We start from the raw sequence: 21,940 nt of genomic DNA on the forward strand, positions 1-21,940 counted from the left end.
AGGGGATTGGGGGGCGAGGAGGAGAAGGGGACGAACAGAGGATGAGATGGCTGGATGGCATCACTGACTCGATGGACGTGAGTCTGAGTGAACTCCGGGAGTTGGTGATGGACAGGGAGGCCTGGTGTGCTGCGATTCATGGGGTCGCAAAGAGTCGGACATGACTGAGCGACTGAACTGAACTGAACTGAAGGCTATTATAAATCACAAGGACTCCCCAGCTGGCTCAGTGGTATGGAATCTACCTGCCAATGCAGGAGATGCAGGAGACGCAGGTTTGATTCCTGGGTCAGGAAGACCCCCTAGAGAGGGAAATGTCAACCCACTCCAGTATTCTTTCCTGGGAAATCCTATGGACAGAGGCACCTGGAGAGCTACAGTCCATAGGGTCGCAAAGAGTTGAACACGACTAAGTGACTAAGCAACAATAAATCACAAACTGCTTTCCAAAAGTAGTAGATCAATTCATGTTATTAAAAATGTATGGTCAACTATCTGTTTCACTGTACCTGTTCCTGCATTATATTTCTTTCTACCTCTATTTTTATTTTTTTGATGGCAGCTGGGGTGCTGCATCTTGATTTCTGATAACTGAAAAATGGTATCTCAGTTTAATTGAATATTTTCGTTACAAGGAGAGTTGAATATTTTTTCATGTCACTTTATTCACAAAACAAATATCTACAGAATGTCTACTGTGTGCACACTCTGTTCTAGACCCTGGGAATACAATGTGAGCAAAACAAAGTCTTGGCCGTAGAATTACAGTCAATCAGCTTTACTGACTGCTGATTTACTATACTGCTGCATTAGATGCTTTAATTGTTGCTTTTCAAAATTGTGTTCATATATTTTGTCTGCATATCCTTTCATACTTAAATATTTTTTTAAACCCAACAGGCAAAAGCTCTTTATACTATATAAAGATGTCACAGTGCTTCTCCTTCTAGCATTCACATCATTTGCATGTATTATATACTCACAGGAATCACATTCTTCAATAAATCGTATCCTCCTAAAGGTGTCAAGCTCATCTTTGTACACTCAGTACATAATACAGTGCTACAAAATCAGAACTTTGTGTATTTGATGGAGAGCAGCAAGTACCATTGTTATAACACAAACTCTTGACAACCAGATAGTCCTGGGTTTATATTCTGGCTTATCATTTTACCAGTTATATAATCTTGAACAAATGACTGAAATTCTATTGGTCTTCTCTTTTACAAAATGGGGACAACTGACAGACTTATTGTGAGAATTGAGGGGATAATAAGTGAACTTTTAGCACAGAAACTGTCACAAGATAGCACATGAATGGTGGCACTTGTTAAAGATATTCTAAGAAAAATAATAGGCAAAATTAATTATATATTTAAAGTCATTTTCCTTGAATTTTAAAGGATATCTTTAAAGGAGAAATATTAGATTCAGTAAAGAACTCAGAAGTCAAATATTGTATGAACTCATTTTAAAAATAACTGCAACATACAGAAACCTGTACACATATATTAAATCCTCTCAGGAAAATGACAAAATAATATCAAGTTTCAATAAAAATTAGTATTAATAAGATGCAGAATTTTACTATATCAGCAATAAAAGGCATATGGCCAATTAACCTATTCTGAGACTAGAGAAAGGAAAATTCCACTTAATTTTACTTTATTTTAAATACATTTTTATTTCTTTTAACAAGCAATCCCAATAGTTTATCATATCTTACAGTATCTATGCTTACTTCTAAAACTTTATTTCTACATACTATCGTACCTAACTATCCTGACTGCAACATCACTAGCTTTAACACAATGGTCAGCACTCAGGAGGTGCCCAAACGTCATCTCTGCCGTTAACCAACTACACAATACAAAATTTATCACTCATCAAGTTGTTTTTCATGTTTTTCCCTCATAAACATGCTTGGTTCTGCACTTTTATTCAAATTATTCATTCCTTCTAAAATAAACACACTCATTAGTAACCTCTTTGTTAAGGAAAATGCTAACCATCTTTAACAGTAGCATGACCATACAGAGAGAACAAGGGTCTATAGTCAAAAAATTGTTCTTAAATGTCTCTCCCACTTATTGGCTTCATGAGTCTGCCCAAGTTGTTGAATGTTTCTTCAATCTCCTCACCATTAACTCAGGGATAACAGTAACAGCTGTCTCTTTTCAGAGTTGTGAAGCTGATAAAAATGAATATGCTTTGGAATGTTTTATGAAAACACTATGCAAATTTTCATTAATGTTACTGAGTTCATTTACAAAGATTATTTCAGATCTTAATGCCCTTTCTTACTTTCTCTAATTGCCTTCCGATCATAGAGATTTCCTCTGTATTCACATCTTCCATGTACTTATTAGGGTCATAATTCATGGTTGTGCAATATACTTGAGATTGATAAATAAAGATATGCACATAAGCAATGTGCTTAGTTGCTCAGTCGTGTCTGAGTCTTTGCAACCCTCTGCACTGTAGCTTGCCAGGCTCCTCTGTCCATGGGATTTTTCAGGCAAGAATACTGGAGTGGGTTACCATTTCCTTCTCTAGGGGATCTTCCCGACCCAGGGATTGAACCTGCGTCTCTTGTCTCCTCTGCACTGCATATGGATTCTTTCACAGCTGAGCCATCAGGGAAATCTAGACCACCTTAGTTGGAGGTTAAATAGCAAGGGAGAGTTCTAGGGTGGACCTTGGACCACTGGAATGGTTGGATGTTACACCATAAGGGCAGTGAAGCTGCTGTGGGAGGGTGAGAGGTGAAAGTACAGGACAAGGCTGGATGTTAGACTGCAGGTCAAGGGCATGACCACAGTGGAAAGTTTAGAGGTTAGACCATAACAGAAGGGCTTGAGGTTAGACTACAGCAGAAAGCTGGAGACTGGCTAGAGGTGAGAACCCAGATAGAGTGAAGTGGGTCACCCATGTAGAAGAGAGGGTGGCTGCAGGGGGAGGGCCGTGGTCAGGGGAGCAGTGGGAGGGTGCAGATAGGTCATAGGGATAGATCCAGGCTGGGCTATAGGGAAGGGACAGAGTCAGAGTGAGGAAGGAAAGATCCAAGTGTGGGGAACTGAGGGAGGCCAGAGGGATGGGGGTGACAGATGCTGCAGCTAAGTCCCCTTTGCTTTGAGCCCCAAGCCCACCTCCTTCTTGACCAACAGGAACCACACACTGCCCTCCATGCCCAGAAGGGGGCCTGGAGCCAAGACTCCCTTGCTCGAAGGTAGGCTCAGGCTCCAGAGCTCCCTCTCCCGATACCCTCCTAATTTTCTACAGGTTGAGATCATGGTTTATATTTGTTTTGAATCATTATTCATAAGAGAATCTCAGCTTATAGTGGTTGCATTTATTTACTTGATACTACTAATTAAAAGGCTGAAATATAATTGCTAATGAAATAAACACAAATTCAAATAATCTACTAATCTAAGGAAACCAATATAGTTATTAGTCAATTTCTATTTTAATATCTTACACGGTTTTCAAGTATCTTATCTACAATTTCAATATATTCTGCAGTACAGTTTCCCCACCAGCTTACACAACATCTTTACTGATAAATATTAAAAATTATGGTAACAAAATATTTTTACTAGGAACCTCAAAAACTATTTCCAATATGTATTTCTCTTTAAACCAAAAAATGCCCTTATTACCAGCTGGTTTTACCAAATAAATTTACCAGAAAAAGGAAGGTTTTTGATGCTTGATGCTTAATTATTGATAAGTCAAGCATACTAAACATCAGTAAATATACAGAATGTTTGAAAAATTCAGCTAAACATGAACTAATAGGCAATTTATTAACTACATTCATTTCAAATATACATGGAATTTTTTTCAATGGTAATGGACCAAACTATAAAACACGTCTCAACAAATATTGGGAATGGAAAAATAAAAAGTTGTGAAGTTGGTAATCTAAATATTAGTCTGGGAAAAAACCTCATTTACAACTTACTTTATAATTAACTAAGTTGTAATAATTACTTAAATAATTAATTACTTATAATTAAGTAATTACTATATAATTACAACTTGCTTTATAATTTGCTGGCCTATTTGTTAGGCCAGCAAAAGTCGCTCAGTCGTGTCCAACTCTTTGCAACCCCTGGCACTATATATAGTCCATGGAATTCTCCAGGCTAGAATACTGGAGTAGGTAGCCATTCTCTTCTCCGAGGATCTTCCAAACCCAGGGATTGAACCCAGGTCTCCCACATTGAAGGTGCATTTTTTACCAGATGAGTCACCAGAGAAACCCAAGAATACTGGAGTGGGTAGCCTATCCCCCCTCCAGCGAGACTGTCCCAACCCAGGAATCAAACTGGGGTCCCCTGCATTGCAGGTGGATACTTTACCAGCTGAGCTACCAGGAAAGCTACACCCTATAAAATATCCATCAAGTGGTACTGGGATTGTAATACTATTATAATGTCATGTTCTTCTCTTAGAGTAAACCTAAGTCAATTTCACTATTGCCAGTAAAGACTTCCTCTTCTGCCTTTGTTTTGAATCTTTCGTTCTTGAGGCAGCTCTATATTTTTATCATGAAGTGATCTTTGTCTCACATTGAAATTGCTTATGAACAATTTTAGCTCACTAATAACTAATGTGAGAATGGTTCATGAGACATACAGATAGATAATTTATTTTCTGCAAAAATCTGTCAATAAAGAAATGTAAAACTGAGAAAAGAGAAAAGCAATTCAAACACTATGACCAAGTGTATTTTCTCCAAGATTAGACTAATATTATTCTATCTTTTTTAAAGAATAAAAAAGTTTTTAAAGGATTCTAGAAAGATTTCTGGGGGTTTCTTAGGTGGTGCAGTGGCAAAGAATCCTCCTGCCAATGCAGGTGATGCAGGTTCGATCCCTGGGTTGGAAAGATCCCCTGGAGAAGGAAATGGCAACTCACTCCAGTGTTCTTGCCTGGAAAATCCCATCAACAGAGTTGCCTGGTGGGTTATTAGTCCATGGGGTCGCAAAGAGTAAGACACTACTGAGCATGCCCACCGCAGCAGAAAGATTTCGGAAGTAATACATCTAAATATTACAGTTGTTAAATCTGGGAAATGAGAACTTAAGCTTTGTACCTTTCTACATTTTAAAAATTTCTCCAAATCAATTTTAGAAAAAAAGTAACTCAAAAATGAATTTCAACAGATAGAAGCATAAAGATTAGTTAGAGAAAGAAAAAGATTCAAGAAAAACACAATTATATTTTAAGAAATGAGTACTTGTTTAATAAAATATTCAGTCTAAATGTAAGCACTACTACAAAATTAACATTAAATCTTGAGAAATTTATACTTCTAACTATTCTTAGCATTACTAAAGTCTGAGATTGTGAAATCTGGAGGAAACACAATGTGAAGTATAACATGCTTGAAAATGTTGGGTTTTTTAAGTTTAAATAAATTAAATAATTTATAATCTAAAAAATCTAAAAATAAAGAAACTGGAATCTACTTTAAAAGACAAGCAAAGTTAGAAATGACAAAATATTAAGTGAGAAGGAAAAGAAGTTATTTATATAAAAACAGATTCTTGGGCCAGACTTTTAGGTTGGAATCCTAACCTGACCTAGTCAACCTAAACCTAGACAAAGTGCTTAACCACTCTGTAACTGACTACCCTCTTCTATAAAATAATGATAATAAAATTGACCTCAGAGAGTTATTATAGAAGTTTAATTATTTAATATGTGAAACTGCTTAAAACAGAGACAGACACTAATACACACTAAGTTCTAGATATATATTTTTTTTTCATAAACCTGAATTAAGTATTCATTGTCCAGCTTCACTGACAAAAGCTTAACTTTCTGGGACTCTGTCAAAGTTTCTACTACTGAGACCTTGAAACCTGAATCCTGGAGAAGAATCATGTAACTTGTCTCTATTTCATAGATAAGGTACTGAAGCTTAAACAATTAAACAATTTGGCTCACATCATATTACTAGTAAATAATGTCACGACAGGACTACCTATGCATATCTTAATCACTGCTATACCCACAAATAAACAACTGGTGGGTGGACAAACAAATGGATAAATGTAGCAATCAGTCAAACAAATAGAAACTCTGGGGTAGCCACTGATCCTGGAAAAGCAGACTGATTCTGTTTGGTTAAACTTCTTACAGAAAGGCTAAAAAGATGCTTACTTTTATGTAATAATTTAAATTACTGTAATGATTAAACATTTATGTTATTCAGAGACTAAGACTACACATTCCCATATTCATAAAATGTAATAAGTAGCTATCATAACATGCTGCAAGAAATAAAAGAATTTTTCCAACTAATGATAGTATTAATTCAATTATATACATCAACAGAAAGGAGTTAAGTAGGGACTCTGAATATAAAAACATATTTGACTATGTGAATATATTGTCTGTGGATTACAATAATTAAAACAAAATAATAAATCCACTATGATGCCTAATTCATAAAGAGGAAAAAACCAATTCATTCTCTCCATCTAACTCCCCCATTAGAGTGACACAAAAAAGAATTCTTGCACTTCCTTCCAAGGTCAATTTTGGGTTCACAGTTTCCTTCTATGGGTTAAAAGACAGCACAGAAGTCCATTCATTTTGATATTTGGCAAAACTAATACAATTATGTAAAGTTTAAAAATAAAATAAAATTAAAAATTACAAAAAAAAAGACAGCACAGAACATATATATTTAAATTTTTCCTCTAATAATCTCAGCCCCAAAAGAAGTATAAAAGTGAAAAAGTATGAATTGTGTCATTAAGTCTCTATGTTGAATCTAAAGGCAAAACTTAATTAATATAAACAAATTCTCTCTGATAAATCTCACTGTATTTTTACTTATTAGAAAATTACCTGTAAAAAAATTCTTCTGTGCAAAGATGAAGTGGTAGGTGGCTTTATAAACCTCTAATTCACACTGCCATGTCTGTGGCATGTTCCATATTCGGGGGTAGCTGGCATTGATGTGAAACTGCAAGCCAAATGTTAAGCAAAATGTTAGACGTTAAAACATGACATTGTGTGAACAGCATTAGAAATGAACTCACACAAACAGGTAATTAAAACTTATTTTCCTACTGAGTTAAACAGAGGGTCCTATACAGATTTTCAAATTGCTGTGGCTAAAGGTCAGTACCCATGGTTACATCCAGCTCATGAAATACTAAGCCATGATGTGGCCAAAAAAGTTTAAGAACAAATCAGGCTACAGTTTTGATACTGTAGCTAAACAAAGAGAGTAACCTCATTAATTCTTCTTTAAACTTAATCTGTTAAGTGTGAGGCTCAGGGTCAAGGAGGATAGAGTGCAATGCACCCTGTCACACAGAAGTTTGGCCACCAGTGCCTCCTGGCTTCTCATTTGACAGCACAGTAGTTATAAATCTGACATGGTGCTTTGTGATATATTTCACCTGCCAAGACTTGGCAATTCTCCAAAGGCAAGAGCTGCCTGACCAGGAATAGCATTATTGCACAGTACCATTTATCAGCAATAGCTCAGGAATTCATTAAAATGCTAAATATGTCAGTTTAACACATATTTATAGTACTCAATATATTCTTGGAAAACTGTAAAATTTTCCTCTTAATTTACGTATATCGTGTAAATGTGCTTGTTTAGATAAACAATTAAGGACCTAATGATACCATCTAATATAAAACAATCCTCTCTGAATATAAGTTATTCCACACAGTAAATTTGGTTATTATTGTTATCCCTGAGAAAAAATAACAATCAGATTGATTAATGAGTTCCTGGCCTGCAATTTTTAATCATGAGTGTTTCCACATTAATTCTGTTTCTAATGTGGTGCAATTTAGGGTATCAATAAGATTTTCTTCCTTGTACTTTATTCATCAAGTAAAAAGGACAGTGAACTATTAACCTTAAGAAAGAATCTGATGGGGCCAGGAAACATACAGTAAAAATTTATCTAATTATTTACAGCATAGGAGAGTGTCCAGCCATACAATGAAATTTAAAAAAATTTTCTAACAACTTCTCAAATTTTTTTTTAATTTTATTTTTAAACTTTACAATATTGTATTGGTTTTGCCAAACATTAAAATGAATCCGCCACAGGTATACAACTTCTCAAATTTTTAAAGGCCAAAAACCCATGTGTTGCTGCCTTATATTCATTTCCCCTAAAAGAAGAGCAATAGGGAGAGGCCAAAAGGAATCCAAAGCATTGAGAATCTACTCTTCTTCCCAAAAATATGGGCAAGAGCACCTGGTGGTTCCTGAATAAGAAGACAGATCATTTGATGACTTGACCATTAAAATTTTATATTAAAAAATAAAACCCAAATTTGTATTTTATAGGTATATGTGTATCATCATATACATTAGACTTACTGCTAACATTTCCGCTTCTAAGAGAGTCCGGTATTGCATGCTGGTAGTGGCATCAACATGTAAGAGCTGTCCTTTAATCGCAGGGGTATAACCTAAAATAGGTGAAAACATAAAAAATAAGAACCTAAAAAAATAGATAATTAAAGTTTTCAGAAACTGGAAACCAATTCCCCCACCATCCAAAGAAGGAATTCCTGAAAATTGGTGATTAGTTACTATTTAAATACACTTCCAATAATGTGGACTATGCTATCTAATCCATAACCTTTCTCATTTTGGACAGCTCTGATGAGGAAAAAAAAGTTCCATTTTCATATAGTATCTATCCTGATCTTGCTTTCTAATGCCAAACTACAAGTCTATTTTCTAAATGATTAATAAGCAAGTTTTTAAGACTGCTCCCATGACTTTTTTTTCCCCATTAACTCAAGGGTACATATATTCATCATTTTCAACTACTCATTATATAGTGACAGTTTCTGAACAACAGCTATTCCTTACATAATGACAGTTATCAAACAACACAGCCCTTTTCTGAATAACAGCAGAAAAGTTCAGAGTATTTCACTTCTTTTTTTCATGGACTGTCCTCCTATGAACACTAAAACTATGATCATTATTATATGGTTAATTCAACATGCATCCCACTCTGGGCATTTTTTCCCCCAAACATCGGAATCTTTTGGGGAAGTTTTAAATGTTTTATTCTGTTATTATCTAAGACTTCAGTCTATTTTTCTCTCTGAAGATACTCATCTTAAAAGCCATCTAACCTTTACCAGGCTTCCTGGTGACTCACTGGTAAAGAATCCTCCTGTCAATGCAGGAGATGTGGGTTCGATCCCTGGGTCAGAAAGATCCTCTGGAGAAGGAAATGGCAACTCACACCAGTATTCTTGCCTGGGGAATTCCATGGACAGAGGAGCCTGGCAGGCTATAGTCCACGGGGTTGCAAAAGAGTTGGACATGACCAAGCAACTAAACAACAACTTTACCAAGAATCTGACTGGGTTTTCCTTAGACCTTTAGCTCATGTAGTTCCACAGTCACTGTGCTGTGGCACTTCCCATGAATTCATGATAGGTCAAGATGATGATGTCTCAGTCCTCAGATGGCCCCTTTACCCCTGTACACCAATAACTGTACCCCTAAAAAATATGTACAAATATTATCCTATTTGCATCATCAGTTTAAAAAAGGCAAAAACACTCCCTTAACTGAACTATTCTCAATTTTATGCAACACCCAACTGTCTTTCCCCTACAGAATTACCTATATGTCAGTAATTAAGGCTATCCTAAAAGATGCTACTTTCCAACCGACTACTCTGAATCCTAGAGAATCTCAATATCTACTTTAAGATTTAGTATGATTATTCTTTTAAAAGTAACAAAGATAAGGTTTAGTTCTTCACTATAATAGCTCTAAAGTTAAAGGGAAAAGATACTACCTCATTTTCAGTCACTTTTTCGATTAATTATCTAAGCAGGCAGACTCAACTGCTATCTTTTTAACACAAACTAATAAATCTAGTCAACCCCTTTGCCTGCTTTCTTCTTATTGTAGAAACCAAATGAGTGACAGAAATAAGGAAAGAGAGCCAATCATATAAAAATTACTCTAGTCACGCTTCTGGGAAAGTGATAGAAACACTGCTAGACAGTAATTTAAAAATAAGGGTAAGCTGCTACTCTCCATACTCTCAAGAGTGAATAAAGCAGAATTTCAATTGTTATCAATTACAAATGTAATAAGAGAATAGGAAAAACAAAGAAAAATTAGGAAGACTATTTGACATTTTGATAAATTTAACAAAAAGTATTTAATGTTTAATGTTACTGGTTAATCTGTATCAGGGCCCAAATTTCAAATGCATAATGAACTTAGATTATCTTACCTCAGACGAAACTACAACTATCAGGGCATGATTTAATATGTTAAACATGAAATATTCTGCTTTCTTAAAGTTATGCTATTCAAAGAACAAGCTTACTCTCTGACAAAAGTCTACTAAAGATATAACTTAAAACAAAGCTTATTAGCTACTGAATCAATTTCTGCCCATGGACCATGTTTCATGTGCCAGATCTTGGGTTTGGTACCAGGTATACACTGGTAAAAAGAAATATACAGCACCTGCTTTTACATAGCAATAGACTAGTAGGAAAAACATATGCTAAGCAAATTATGCACAATCTTACAAAAGAAAGGTATAAAGTACAATGACAGCACAAATAAGACCTAGCTTGAATAAAACAGTTTTTCTCTTCTCTCTAGGTGCATGAATAATTATATAGCATTTACTAAGGACACACATAGGACTTCCCTGGTGGCTCAGATGGTAAAGCGCCTGCCTACAATGCGGGAGACCTGGGTTCAATCCCTGGGTTGGGAAGATCCCCTGGAGAAGGAAATGGCAATCCACTCCAGTACTATTGCCTGGAAAATCCCATGGACAGAGGAGCCTTGTAGGCTACAGTCCATGGGGTCGCAAAGAGTCAAACACGACTGAGCGACTTCACTTTCACTTTTCAAGGGCACATTAAAATATAACAGAAAACTGAAAGAGAAAACTCAATTAATTTTAGTCTAAGTAGATTAATAATTATTTATATATTAATTATGCCTATAATCACTTAAAAAGAAAAACACTCATTGTAGCTTACCATTTTCCTCAACCGTCATTGGAATATTAATTTCTAAATATGAACCAGCTCCAACATTTACATGTACAGCATTTGTTTCCTACCAAAAGAAAAAATTCATATGAGACATTATAATTATTCTCACATCTATACTTTTCAGTTATTAATGCAAACAAAAATCAATCATCAATCCAATGGCTCAGCAGAAAAGAAATCTGCCTGCAATACAGAAGACATGGGTTCGCTCGTAGTGTCAGGAAGATCACCTGGAGGAGGAAATGGAAAGCCACTCCAGTATTCTTGCCTGAAAAATTCCATGGACAGAGGAGCCTGGGAAGCTATTGTACAAAGGACCACAAATAGTTGAACACAACTGAGCATAGCACACATACACAATATTAAATAGGGCTTCCCAGGTGGCTCAGTGGTAAAGACTCTGCCTGCCAAAGTTCAAGCCTTGGGTCGGGAAGATTCCCTGAAGAAAAAAATGGCAACCCACTCCAGTATTCTTGCCTGGAATATCCCATGGACAGAGGAGCCTAGCAGGCTACAGTCCATGGGATTGCGAAGAGTCAGGCACTGAGCCACAACAACAATATTAAATAGGTATTAAAAGTTCCTAAGAGCAAAAGTTCAAATTTATACCAAAAATACACTAAAACAATTTGGCTAGATTCAAAGGAGAAGAAGAAGGAGACTACAGTATCAAAGTCTATTTTCATTAATTCTTTCCAGTATTTGGCACTTAATGATGTAACATACATACTGGGGATAGGGGTCAGGCAAAGCTCACAGAAATGAATCCAAGTATAGCACTAGTCGGGTTTCCCATGTGGCACTAGGGTAAGGACTAACCTACCAATGCAGAAGACATAAGAAATGCGGGTTCAATCCCTGGGTAGGGAAGACACCCTGGAGGAGGGCAACCCACTCCAGTATTCTTGCCTGGAGAATTCCATGGACAGAGGAGCCTGGTAGGCTAAAGTCCACAGGGTCTCAAAGACTCAACCACAACTGGAAGCAACTTAGCACACACGCATGGGACTAATTACCAGAAAAACACTCTGGAAGATAATGGTCAAATTTTAAACATTACTTTCTACAATTTCAATAATTACCCTATTTTTGGTAAACAACAAGTCAATTGTAGCATCTGCAATAATATTCATTCGTAGTTCAAAAGCAAGGATCTGTCTTGGTCTCCCAGGCTGTGCAATTTCAGAAACTTTCAGAACTTGATAATCAGGAGGGAAGAAAAACTTCCATAGACAATCTCTAAATAAGGAGGAAGAAAGAATAATGACAAGTTATTCAAATGAAATTGCTTCTCATAAAAAAGACTAAAATCAGTATTATACTTTATACTGATATTATCATCGCTATCTCATTTAACAATTGGACATAAATTTCAAAAAAATAAGTCACAAAATAACACCTACTATAGTTTCCTTTCAGTAAAATGAAAGACTATTTTCTCCATTGTTTTCTATTTTCAGAGATCAATGAGCTTTGAGCACCTAATATACTGCTATAAAATAAGACGTGGGTAAGACCAAGTTTCGGAGAAGGCAATGGCATCCCACTCCAGTACTCTTGCCTGGAAAATCCCATGGATGGAGGAGCCTGGTAGGCTGCAGCAGCCCATGGGGTCGCTAAGAGTCGGACACGACTGAGCGACTTCACTTTGACTTTTCACTTTCACGCATTGGAGAAGGAAATGGCAATCCACTCCAGTGTTCTTGCCTGGAGAATCCCAGGGACGGCAGAGCCTGGTGGGCTGCCGTCTATGGGGTCGCACAGAGTCGGACACGACTGAAGCGACTTAGCAGCAGCAGCAGCAGCAAGACCCAGTTTACACTATTCAACCAATACTGTTGAGAAAGTAAAGACTTTCTACAAGTATATCAAATGTACAAATGGCAAATAAAGAGTTGAAGGGGAATGGTTTAATTAGAATCATTTTTGCTTTCTGGATAATTACTTAACCTTTCTGAGGATACTTGCCTGCTTCCTCACTTGTAAATGAGGTTTATCATAACCAGTCTCAGAGAATAGATCCAAGAATTAAATGACAACACACATCAAACACTTGGTAGTACATGGCACATAGAAAGAAATGTTATTCTATTATTTTTATAATCATTTTTAATCAATATTATAACAATAAGAGTCTAAAGAGAAACAGGTTTCTAAAAAGATGCAAGTGTTTGTAAGCTAGAGCTCTAATGTATTTGCCTCCCCTTATGTGACAAAAGATGAAAGAAATCAAGAAATTTTCAATTCAGACTCTTCTATGTAATTAAAAAATTAGCATGTTACTCATACATTCAGAAAAAGTATCAATTTGTGACTTTTAAAAGGAAAAGATGAGGAAGGAGTCATGAGTAACTGGAAATGCTGCTTGGAATGAACAGAGAAAAATTAGATGAACAGAACAAAATTTGCAAACTGATTGATTTTAGACTTTAATTTGCCATCATTAACGACATGAAAATTAAATTTATAAATGTTTTGGTGAAGACACACAAATATATATAACTAAGATATTAATGACAAAGAATCCATCTGATCATTAGATGATCAGGGACTATAAAATGGGCAGCAAGATATAATGAAAAGAGCAGTAGACTTGAAGGGTTGGTTTGAATCTTGGCTCCATATGGTACAGCTTCCTTATCTTGTCCAAATCACTGAACCTCTCTGCATCTCCATTCTTTCACAGGTATAATCAGTTCACCACACTTGTCCTAGTGTCTCTCACTGAGTTGTGAAAATATAAATGAGAGCACTTAAGTGCTAAGTTGCTTCAGTCTCTGCAACCCCATGGACTGTAATCCGCAAGGCTCTTCTTTCATGGAATTCTCCAGACAAGAATACTTGAGTGGGTTGTTCTGTTGTCCTCCAGGGGATCTTCCCAACCCAGAGACCAAACCCATGTCTCTAATGTCTCCTGCATTGGCAGGCTGATTCTTTACCACTAGCACCACCTGGAAAGCTCTGAAAGCACTTAAGTGAAAGCAATAAAAGGCCAGACAATGTCAGGAATATTAGCATTATTATAGTTTATCATTAAGGAGTTAAGTACAAATTTATAAAGTTTGGATTTTAACTGTCATGAAAACACTTGAAAAGCTGAATATCTTAAAGATTGAGAAAATCATATAAAAGTGATAGACATAAAAAATCTACAAACTAAATAAGGTCATGCCTTTTTAATCAGAGATTAAAAACTTCTCTGGTGGTCCAATGGTTAAGAATCCACCTTGTAATGCAGGGGACACAGGTTTGATCCCTGGTTGGGGATCAAAGACCCCACGTGCTCCAGGGGAACTGAACCCATTACCCACAATTAAGACCTGATGCAGCCAAATAAGTAAATATTAAAAAAAACAAAAACAACAACTCACCATGCTGAGTAAACTATCCAATAATAAAACAGGTGAGATTTTCTCCTACATTTTTTACATGCTTAAATGTAAATGCTTAAAAAAACTGACCTAATTAACATTCTGACAACAGTTCATATTTGTTTAGAAACTCAATATGGGGAAGGAGTAAAGGAAATGGCTACAGAAAAGGAAATGCACAATTTGAGTATGTAAGGGAGGAGATAAGTACTATTGCTACTCACAAAAGGAAACTAAACTCAAGTGATAAATTTTTCTCTTTCTTTTTAATAAATCTGAATGGTTCTATTAAGTTCAGGTTAAGAAATGTATTGCTGTTCTCTCCTAGCAGTGGCAGGACTAACTGAATGGAGTTGGTAAAGACAACTTTTTTTTTCACATCATCTTCAGTATCATTTCTCTATGACTATATACTAAAGGAATTTCAGCTTGGATTTTCATGTAAATATAGCCTAATACTTTTTCTTAATGCATTAAAATTAAATACAGCTTAAGAAGAATTGCACTTTATTCAAATGCTAAAATGCAAAAATATTTTATGTGTTTGTGTTAAAGCATTGCTTTAATTTTTTCCTTTCAAATATAACTGTTACTTAATGGAATGTAAAGCTCCTCACTTTCAACTATTCCACAGAAAAAGCATCATGGTTTAGTGTATGAAAAATTTTATCATAAAAGGAACATTTAAATCCAGTAATTTGAAAAATATTTGTTTCCTAACCTGAAATTTTAAGCTGTTTACTTTCAACTCTAAAAATCTAACCCAAAACTTAACTAGGTATTATATTAGTATATTCCAAGTTTTCAAACATACTTACTTACACATTTACCATTTAACTGTTATTTAAATAGCTACTTAAGGCAACTGGTATTCCTATACACGAGAGATAACAAGGTTAAAAGAATGTAGTACTTGACAAAGTATATAATTCTAATAATGCTAGGCAGAAATCACTTAAGTTAAAACTTAAGTTAAAAAGCGATCAATAGGGTGGGCCCTAGGCCAGTATGTCTGGCGTTCTTCTAAGAAGAGGAAATTTGGACACAGAGACCTATAAAACATATAAGAGGGTAGACTGTGTGAAGATACAGAATGACCATCTACAGCCCAAGGAAAGAGGCCTTGAACACATCCTTCCATCACAGCCCTCAGAAGGAACCAATCCTGCCAACACCTTGGTCTCAGAATTCTAACCTTCAGAACTATGAGAAATTTCTGCTGTTTAAGCCACAAAGTTGGTGGTACTTTGTTATGGCAACCTCAGTAAAACTAACACAGTGCTTTTCTAAGTTCTTCATCTTAATAAAACTCTTTTGTTTCTTTTTTCCTAAACTGAACTTTTAGCTCTGAATCTCCATAATCCCAACAATCCTTGGTATATTCACTGATTAAATACAAAAGAAAAAACCAACCAACCAATAATATGCTGCTCAATCACCACTTTTCTAATGAATTAGCGCCTCCTTTAGAGCAAACTTGCTTATACCAATTGTTCTACAAATTATTTGGATTAGAATGTTTAGTGATATTTTACCCTGCCATAATAAATTAGCTTATAAAAATACTGAACTAGTTTTTTAATAAAAATTATAGTATTATCCCAATACATTTGACTTAGTAGAAATGTAATTTAATCAAGTACCTCTGCCTATCAGCCCATGGCCCATAGTTGAAATCTGTTCCTTTACCACAAACTATATCCAATCCCCAACATGGAGGCAAGTCTTGTAATTTGCAATCTTCAGTGCTCATTTCTCCTTCAACATTTTCTTCTGTTTCTTCTGGAACAAGTCCTATATTGCAGAATATACAATATGAAGATAGCTACTTAACCATTAAAAGGTTTCCCTAGACCAACAGTTCTAAAAATTTTTTGACCTAAGAAATCCTTTACACTCTAAAAAATTATTGAGAACACCAAAGTGGGAATTTTTTTTGTATTATATCTATCATATTTTACTGACTTTGAAATTTGAATTGAGCAATATTTTAAAATTTATTTTTAAATAAAACTCATTACATGTTGACAAAACAAAATGTCTAAGATTTACTGAAAATATGCAAAAAAAAAACATTTTAATGAAAATATAAAACTTTAATTTTTACTTGAAATATTAAATAATTATTACTTTCTGAAACAAATTAATAAGAAACACTGGCATTGTTTTTATCTTGGCAAATCTCTTAAATATTCAGCTTAATAGAAAACAAGTGAATTCTCATAGTTGTTTCTGCATTTAATCTGTTACTCAAGGATCTGAAGAAAATCTAGCCTCATACAAATAGAAAAGGGAGGACTATTTCAACTGCTTTTTCAGATAATTTTGGATATTCTTTGACAGTACACCAAATTTCAGCAAGTGGTAATTTCTTAGAGAATACTTGCAATGTGGAATCTGAAATTAAATCCCTGAACTTTTCACATTCTGATACATTAAAATTTACTGATTGCCTTTGCACTTTGAATAAATCTTTTACAGACATCATGAATTGATCATTTGGAAAATATTGGTTCACTGAAATATGCATACTTTTCCCAGACAAATTTCATTATTAAATATCTAAAAATTCATATTGTTAATATCACCGGTAGTCTCATCAGAAAAGTCGTCAAGCTCACAATGGCAGACTCAAATTTTCCAAAATTCAAATTTTCACATGAAAGCACAAAACTATAGTTTGTCTCTAGTTGCTCTTTGAAGCAAAACTGGTGTTCCTTGAAAACTGCAAACAATTCAGCTTGAAACTCAATCACACGGTGATTTTCCTCAAAACATCAGTGTACTCTGGTATGGGGCAGAAGTACATTATGTGTACTTATTTTAAGAAGTGAATATTTAAAAGTTTAGTCAACGGTCAAGACTTGATAAAAGAAAGACACAGTAAAGCATACTGACATTTGTTGTTATTGTGAATGTGTGGCAGTAAAAAAGAGATTACTGCTATAGTTTGGAGTCACTGCCTTTGATTCATGCTAAAGCATCAGCAGTTTTGTCCACCATAACTTTTGCATCATCAGTACAATATGACCAAAAAAAATGGCAAATAACGTCCTAATTCTGAAATACTCTGACGTCATAAACCTCCTGAAAGGTATGAAAAAGAGCATTAGGAAAATATGACTAAAAGTCCATTATTTAGCTACTTTATAAAACTGAGACCACCTGTGAAGTACTATAAATAGCTAGACTTCAATCCTTAAACTTTAAGCCTCAAATTTAACTTAGTGTGATTTTTTTTCCCCTAAGTCAGCATGAACTACTTTAACTATCACCACATTCTCTAATGGCTTTCACTCACGGTCATTTGTATTCACAATTTCTGAAGTGTACTTGCAAAAATGGAATCTGAAGGAATGATTTCTATACTGTTCTTTTTTGATATGAAATACTGAAGTATTAATATTCAACTCTGGACAAATGACACAGATATTTTTTAGGTAGGCATTCTTACATGCACATTTACCATTACTGATGCTTATTTATATCCTAAGTAAAGATACTTAAATAATAGTACATACCAGCATTTCATAGGAGAAACAGAACTATAGCTATAAAACATATTTTAAAAAATAATACCTGGCTCATCCATGTAATAGTAGATGTCAACATCATTTGACTGCATCACCACAAAACCTTCTCCCATTAATCTTGGTGGTCTACACAAAGGAAGGAAGAAGGCAAACTAAGTACATCTCCAGAATATAAAATGTTTGGTATTTTAATTAACGATGGTAATAGGTAAAAGCAAAAAAGAAAAAAGAAAACTAAAAAGCAATCAAGTGTAGCATCTTGAAAAGGGAAAACATCTTTCACATTTACAATAAATTGTTCCATAACTGCTTTCTATATTAGACTATTTAAAAAGTAGGCATTGAAAAATTTTTGATCAGTAAATTGGTTTAAGAAAGAAAAAAATGTTTGGCATTTTGTTTTGAATAAGAGAAATCAATTTAAAACAAAGTCTAATTAAATACAATGAAAAACAATGTTCACTGGAATAGAATAATCATATTCTACATTTTCAATGATAAGTTTAAAATTAGACTTCGAATTCAACCAACTTATAATAATAATACTATAAAACTGATTGAGAAATATCACCTTATATACTGTAAAACAAAGTATAACCTTTCAGAAACATTAAATAAAAAAATCTTTTGTCATTTTCAACAACTTTATATTACGTATTTCCAAGAATATTTAGTTGATCAACTTGAAATAAATCGAAATAAATTTAAAGCACACATCTTGAACTCATTCTGGAATGAGTGTTTCTGTGCCATCAAACAATTTCCCACTTTACTTGCTTTAATTTAACAACCTTTATCTTGGTCATATACCACTATATCTTCCTTCCATATCAAAATTAACATCTAAATCATTAGATAATATAGCACATACAAATTCAACAGTCTTCTTCTAAATGATACTAAATCATAAAGTTTAGCATTCAATTTCATCATACTACCTCCATACTTACTTTTGAAGAGTGAACTCTTCTTACAGAAACAGTGGGATACTTTTTCATTTTACTCTCTAGTAATTTTCACAAAACCCAGGATTTATTTTTTCAGTATTACAACTTGTACCCATAAATATAGAACAGTGTGCATAGCATACATTTCAAGATACTTAGTAAATTCAGTGATCTGAAGAGTGAAACCAGGTAGATCCACAGCCTCCCTGGTACACAAGCAGAGAAAATGACTGTGTCACTCTAGCCAAGCCCTAGAAAATCTAATCGCAAGCTATTCAAAAGCTGCAACTAAAAAGGAATAATCATGCTTCTCATAACCTCAAACTTTATATTGCCTACACACAAAGCTAAAAATTGAGACAGCAGAAACTCATCATATTAGTACTTACATTATACAAATTTAATCACAGAGATTCCTTCACAAAAAACAACAGAGATTGAGAATAATAAAAATTACAAGAGCCCTAATATAGCTCATGAGCATATGGACTGGAGTCAGATGGGATTTATGTGTCTGCTGTTAACTGAGGGTTGCAGTCCTCTAGAAAGGAAGCATCCCACCACAATGAGACGACTCTAGTGTGCATCATTACAACATGTCCCCTAAATGCAAGCAGCTACTTCACTGAAGAAAAGGAAATCTGGAAAGCTAGGTGGAAAACTGACTGGGACTTAAATGTCAAGCAAGCCCCAAAACTGTCTTAACTTCATCAGTTTTCCGAGATTAATTCTGATTTTGTTTTCAACTTTTCATTAACTCAAACGGTATCCCACTATAATGAATTTGTTAAATTTGCTATTTATCCATCCCTTCTGAAAGTAAAAACCTACCTGTAAAGTGTATTTTCTAACATACAAACATCGAGGCTTAACTGCCCAAAATAAATTTCCCAAATACTCTAAGCAGAAAAGGATAGAAAAATTATGTTTATAGAAAAATATTTAAAATAGGGGTAGAACAATGGATAAACTCCATTTATCTTATAAAGCAGGAATACTATCAACTGATTTAATAGAAAGGTATAACTAATTATTGCCAAACTTACAGCAAAGAAATTAAAAGGATACTAAAGATTCTAAATGATAGCTACATTACATATAAAGAAGTATCTGTTATTTTTATGACTTTCTTACTCATCATTTTGAAGACCAACATATCTTGGACTAGGAACAAGCATGACTCGAACATTTTCAAGCTTTCCTTTCACAATATGCATGAACTGGTCAAGATGACTGGAAGGTGGTTTTGTAGTATAAGTTAAGAAAGCATCATCAAAGTTGATGCACAGAGTTTGAGGTTGGTAATGATTTCCAAAGGCCAAACGTCCCTAAAAAAAAAAAAAAAAAACAGATAAAGAGATATGGCATACTATCTAGGATATTTTTTTTCCCTTAGCTGACCTAATAACAAGCATTTTCAAACAACTATTAATGATTCCATTTTAGCAGTACTACTATTTAAGTTGCTCCATTTTGGCTTCCCAGATGGTCCAGTGCTAAAGAATCCACCTGCCAATGCAGGAGAAGCAGGTTCAACTCCTGGATCGGGAAAATTCCCTGAAGGAGAAAATGGCAACCCACTCCAGTATTTTGGAGAAATACTGGAAAAATCCAATGGACAGAGGAGGACTGGCAGGCTATAGTTCCATGGGGTTGCAAAGAGTCAGACATGACTGACCACACATGCACACCAATCAATTTAGACCAGTGTTTAAAGAAATTCAAGCACCTGTGAATAAATAAACAGCCTTTAAGGTGTACACATTTGTGCTAAAATGGTCTTGGTACTGAAATAGTTCTTTCACTAAACAAAAAATGTAGCCCAGAAACTAATTACTTCTTTTTCTAAGTGAAAACTGTATCCACAAAATTAAAAGGTTCTGCTGCTGCTGCTGCTAAGTCACTTCAGTCGTGTCCGACTCTGTGCGACCCCATAGACAGCAGCCCACCAGGCTCCCCCGTCCCTGGGATTCTCCAGGCAAGAACGCTGGAGTGGGTTGCCATTTCCTTATCTGATGCATGAAAGTGAAAAGTGAAAGGGAAGTCGCTCAGTCATGTCCGACTCTTAGCTATTACCCATCAAATATTAACTATAGCAGAATTTACTTACTGTGCTAACATTGACCTTTATGACAGGAATAAGTGATCTCCATGAAGATGTGGGGTCTTGAGATTCTGTTTTTACTTTAACTCTGAAAAGAAAAAACAAAAATTGACATATATGAGAAAATGAGAATAAGTACCTAAGAATACTGTTGACTTCCTCACAATACACATCATTAATATTAGCTGTACCTTTACAAATATAGCTAAAGACTATTGAGTAACAAAAGGACTATCTAATGGAAAACTAATATCCCTAAAATGTCTCATAAAATGTACTCTTACCACATATCAATTTTTACATAAGAAGTTGTAACAGAAAAGAATATTTTTAGAATGACAAACTTCAATGACAAAAGTCTAAATTTTGATTTGCTGTCATTATATCTACCTTTATGTCCATGACACAAAAATGTAACATTTTACAAGAGAGTAAAAATTATAATTAAAACAAAAATGATCAAGGTACATGTCATTTAGATGTTTTAAGTGCTTCAAGTACTTCTAACAGTTCAGCTGATCCTTTTCCTTCCCTACTCCCACCACTTGGTGACAAAATAATTTTCTTTTAATAAAATGAAAAAGGATAGACCAAGAGTAAAAAAAAAAAAAAGGAAATTCAGTTCAGTTCAGTTCAGTCAGTCGTGTCCAACTCTTTGTGACCCCATGGACCACAGCACGCCAGGCCTCCCTGTCCATCACCAACTCCTGGAGTTTACTCAAACTCATGTCCACTGAGTCAGTGATGCCATCCAACCATCTCATCCTCTGTCATCCCCTTCTCCTCCTGCCTTCAATCTTTCCCAGAATCCAGGGTCTTTTCAAATGAGTCAGCTCTTCGCATCAGGTGACCAAAGTATTGGAGTTTCAGCTTCAACATCAGTCCCTCCAATGAACACTCAGGACTGATCTCCTTTAGGACTGTTTG

General features: G+C 34.9%; 1 protein-coding gene across 4 annotated transcripts in view; it reads right to left on the reverse strand.

Moving 5' to 3' along the window:
- The window catches only part of KIAA1109 (KIAA1109 ortholog), a 195,544-nt gene that overhangs the window by 141,616 nt on the left and 31,988 nt on the right, over window positions 1-21,940 (reverse strand). For all 4 annotated transcript variants that reach the window (XM_010860282.1, XM_010860283.1, XM_010860280.1 and 1 more), the window contains exons 8-15: window positions 21,020-21,101; window positions 20,044-20,237; window positions 18,009-18,088; window positions 16,073-16,223; window positions 12,141-12,297; window positions 11,044-11,122; window positions 8,378-8,469; window positions 6,871-6,988 (exon numbers count right to left, since the gene is read on the reverse strand). In XM_010860282.1, coding sequence (XP_010858584.1) covers window positions 6,871-6,988; window positions 8,378-8,469; window positions 11,044-11,122; window positions 12,141-12,297; window positions 16,073-16,223; window positions 18,009-18,088; window positions 20,044-20,237; window positions 21,020-21,101 — 953 coding nt within the window. The remainder of the gene's footprint in view (window positions 1-6,870; window positions 6,989-8,377; window positions 8,470-11,043; window positions 11,123-12,140; window positions 12,298-16,072; window positions 16,224-18,008; window positions 18,089-20,043; window positions 20,238-21,019; window positions 21,102-21,940) is intronic.

Source organism: Bison bison, unplaced genomic scaffold, assembly GCF_000754665.1.
Source record: "Bison bison bison isolate TAMUID 2011002044 unplaced genomic scaffold, Bison_UMD1.0 scf7180017864465, whole genome shotgun sequence".
NCBI lineage: Eukaryota > Metazoa > Chordata > Mammalia > Artiodactyla > Bovidae > Bison > Bison bison.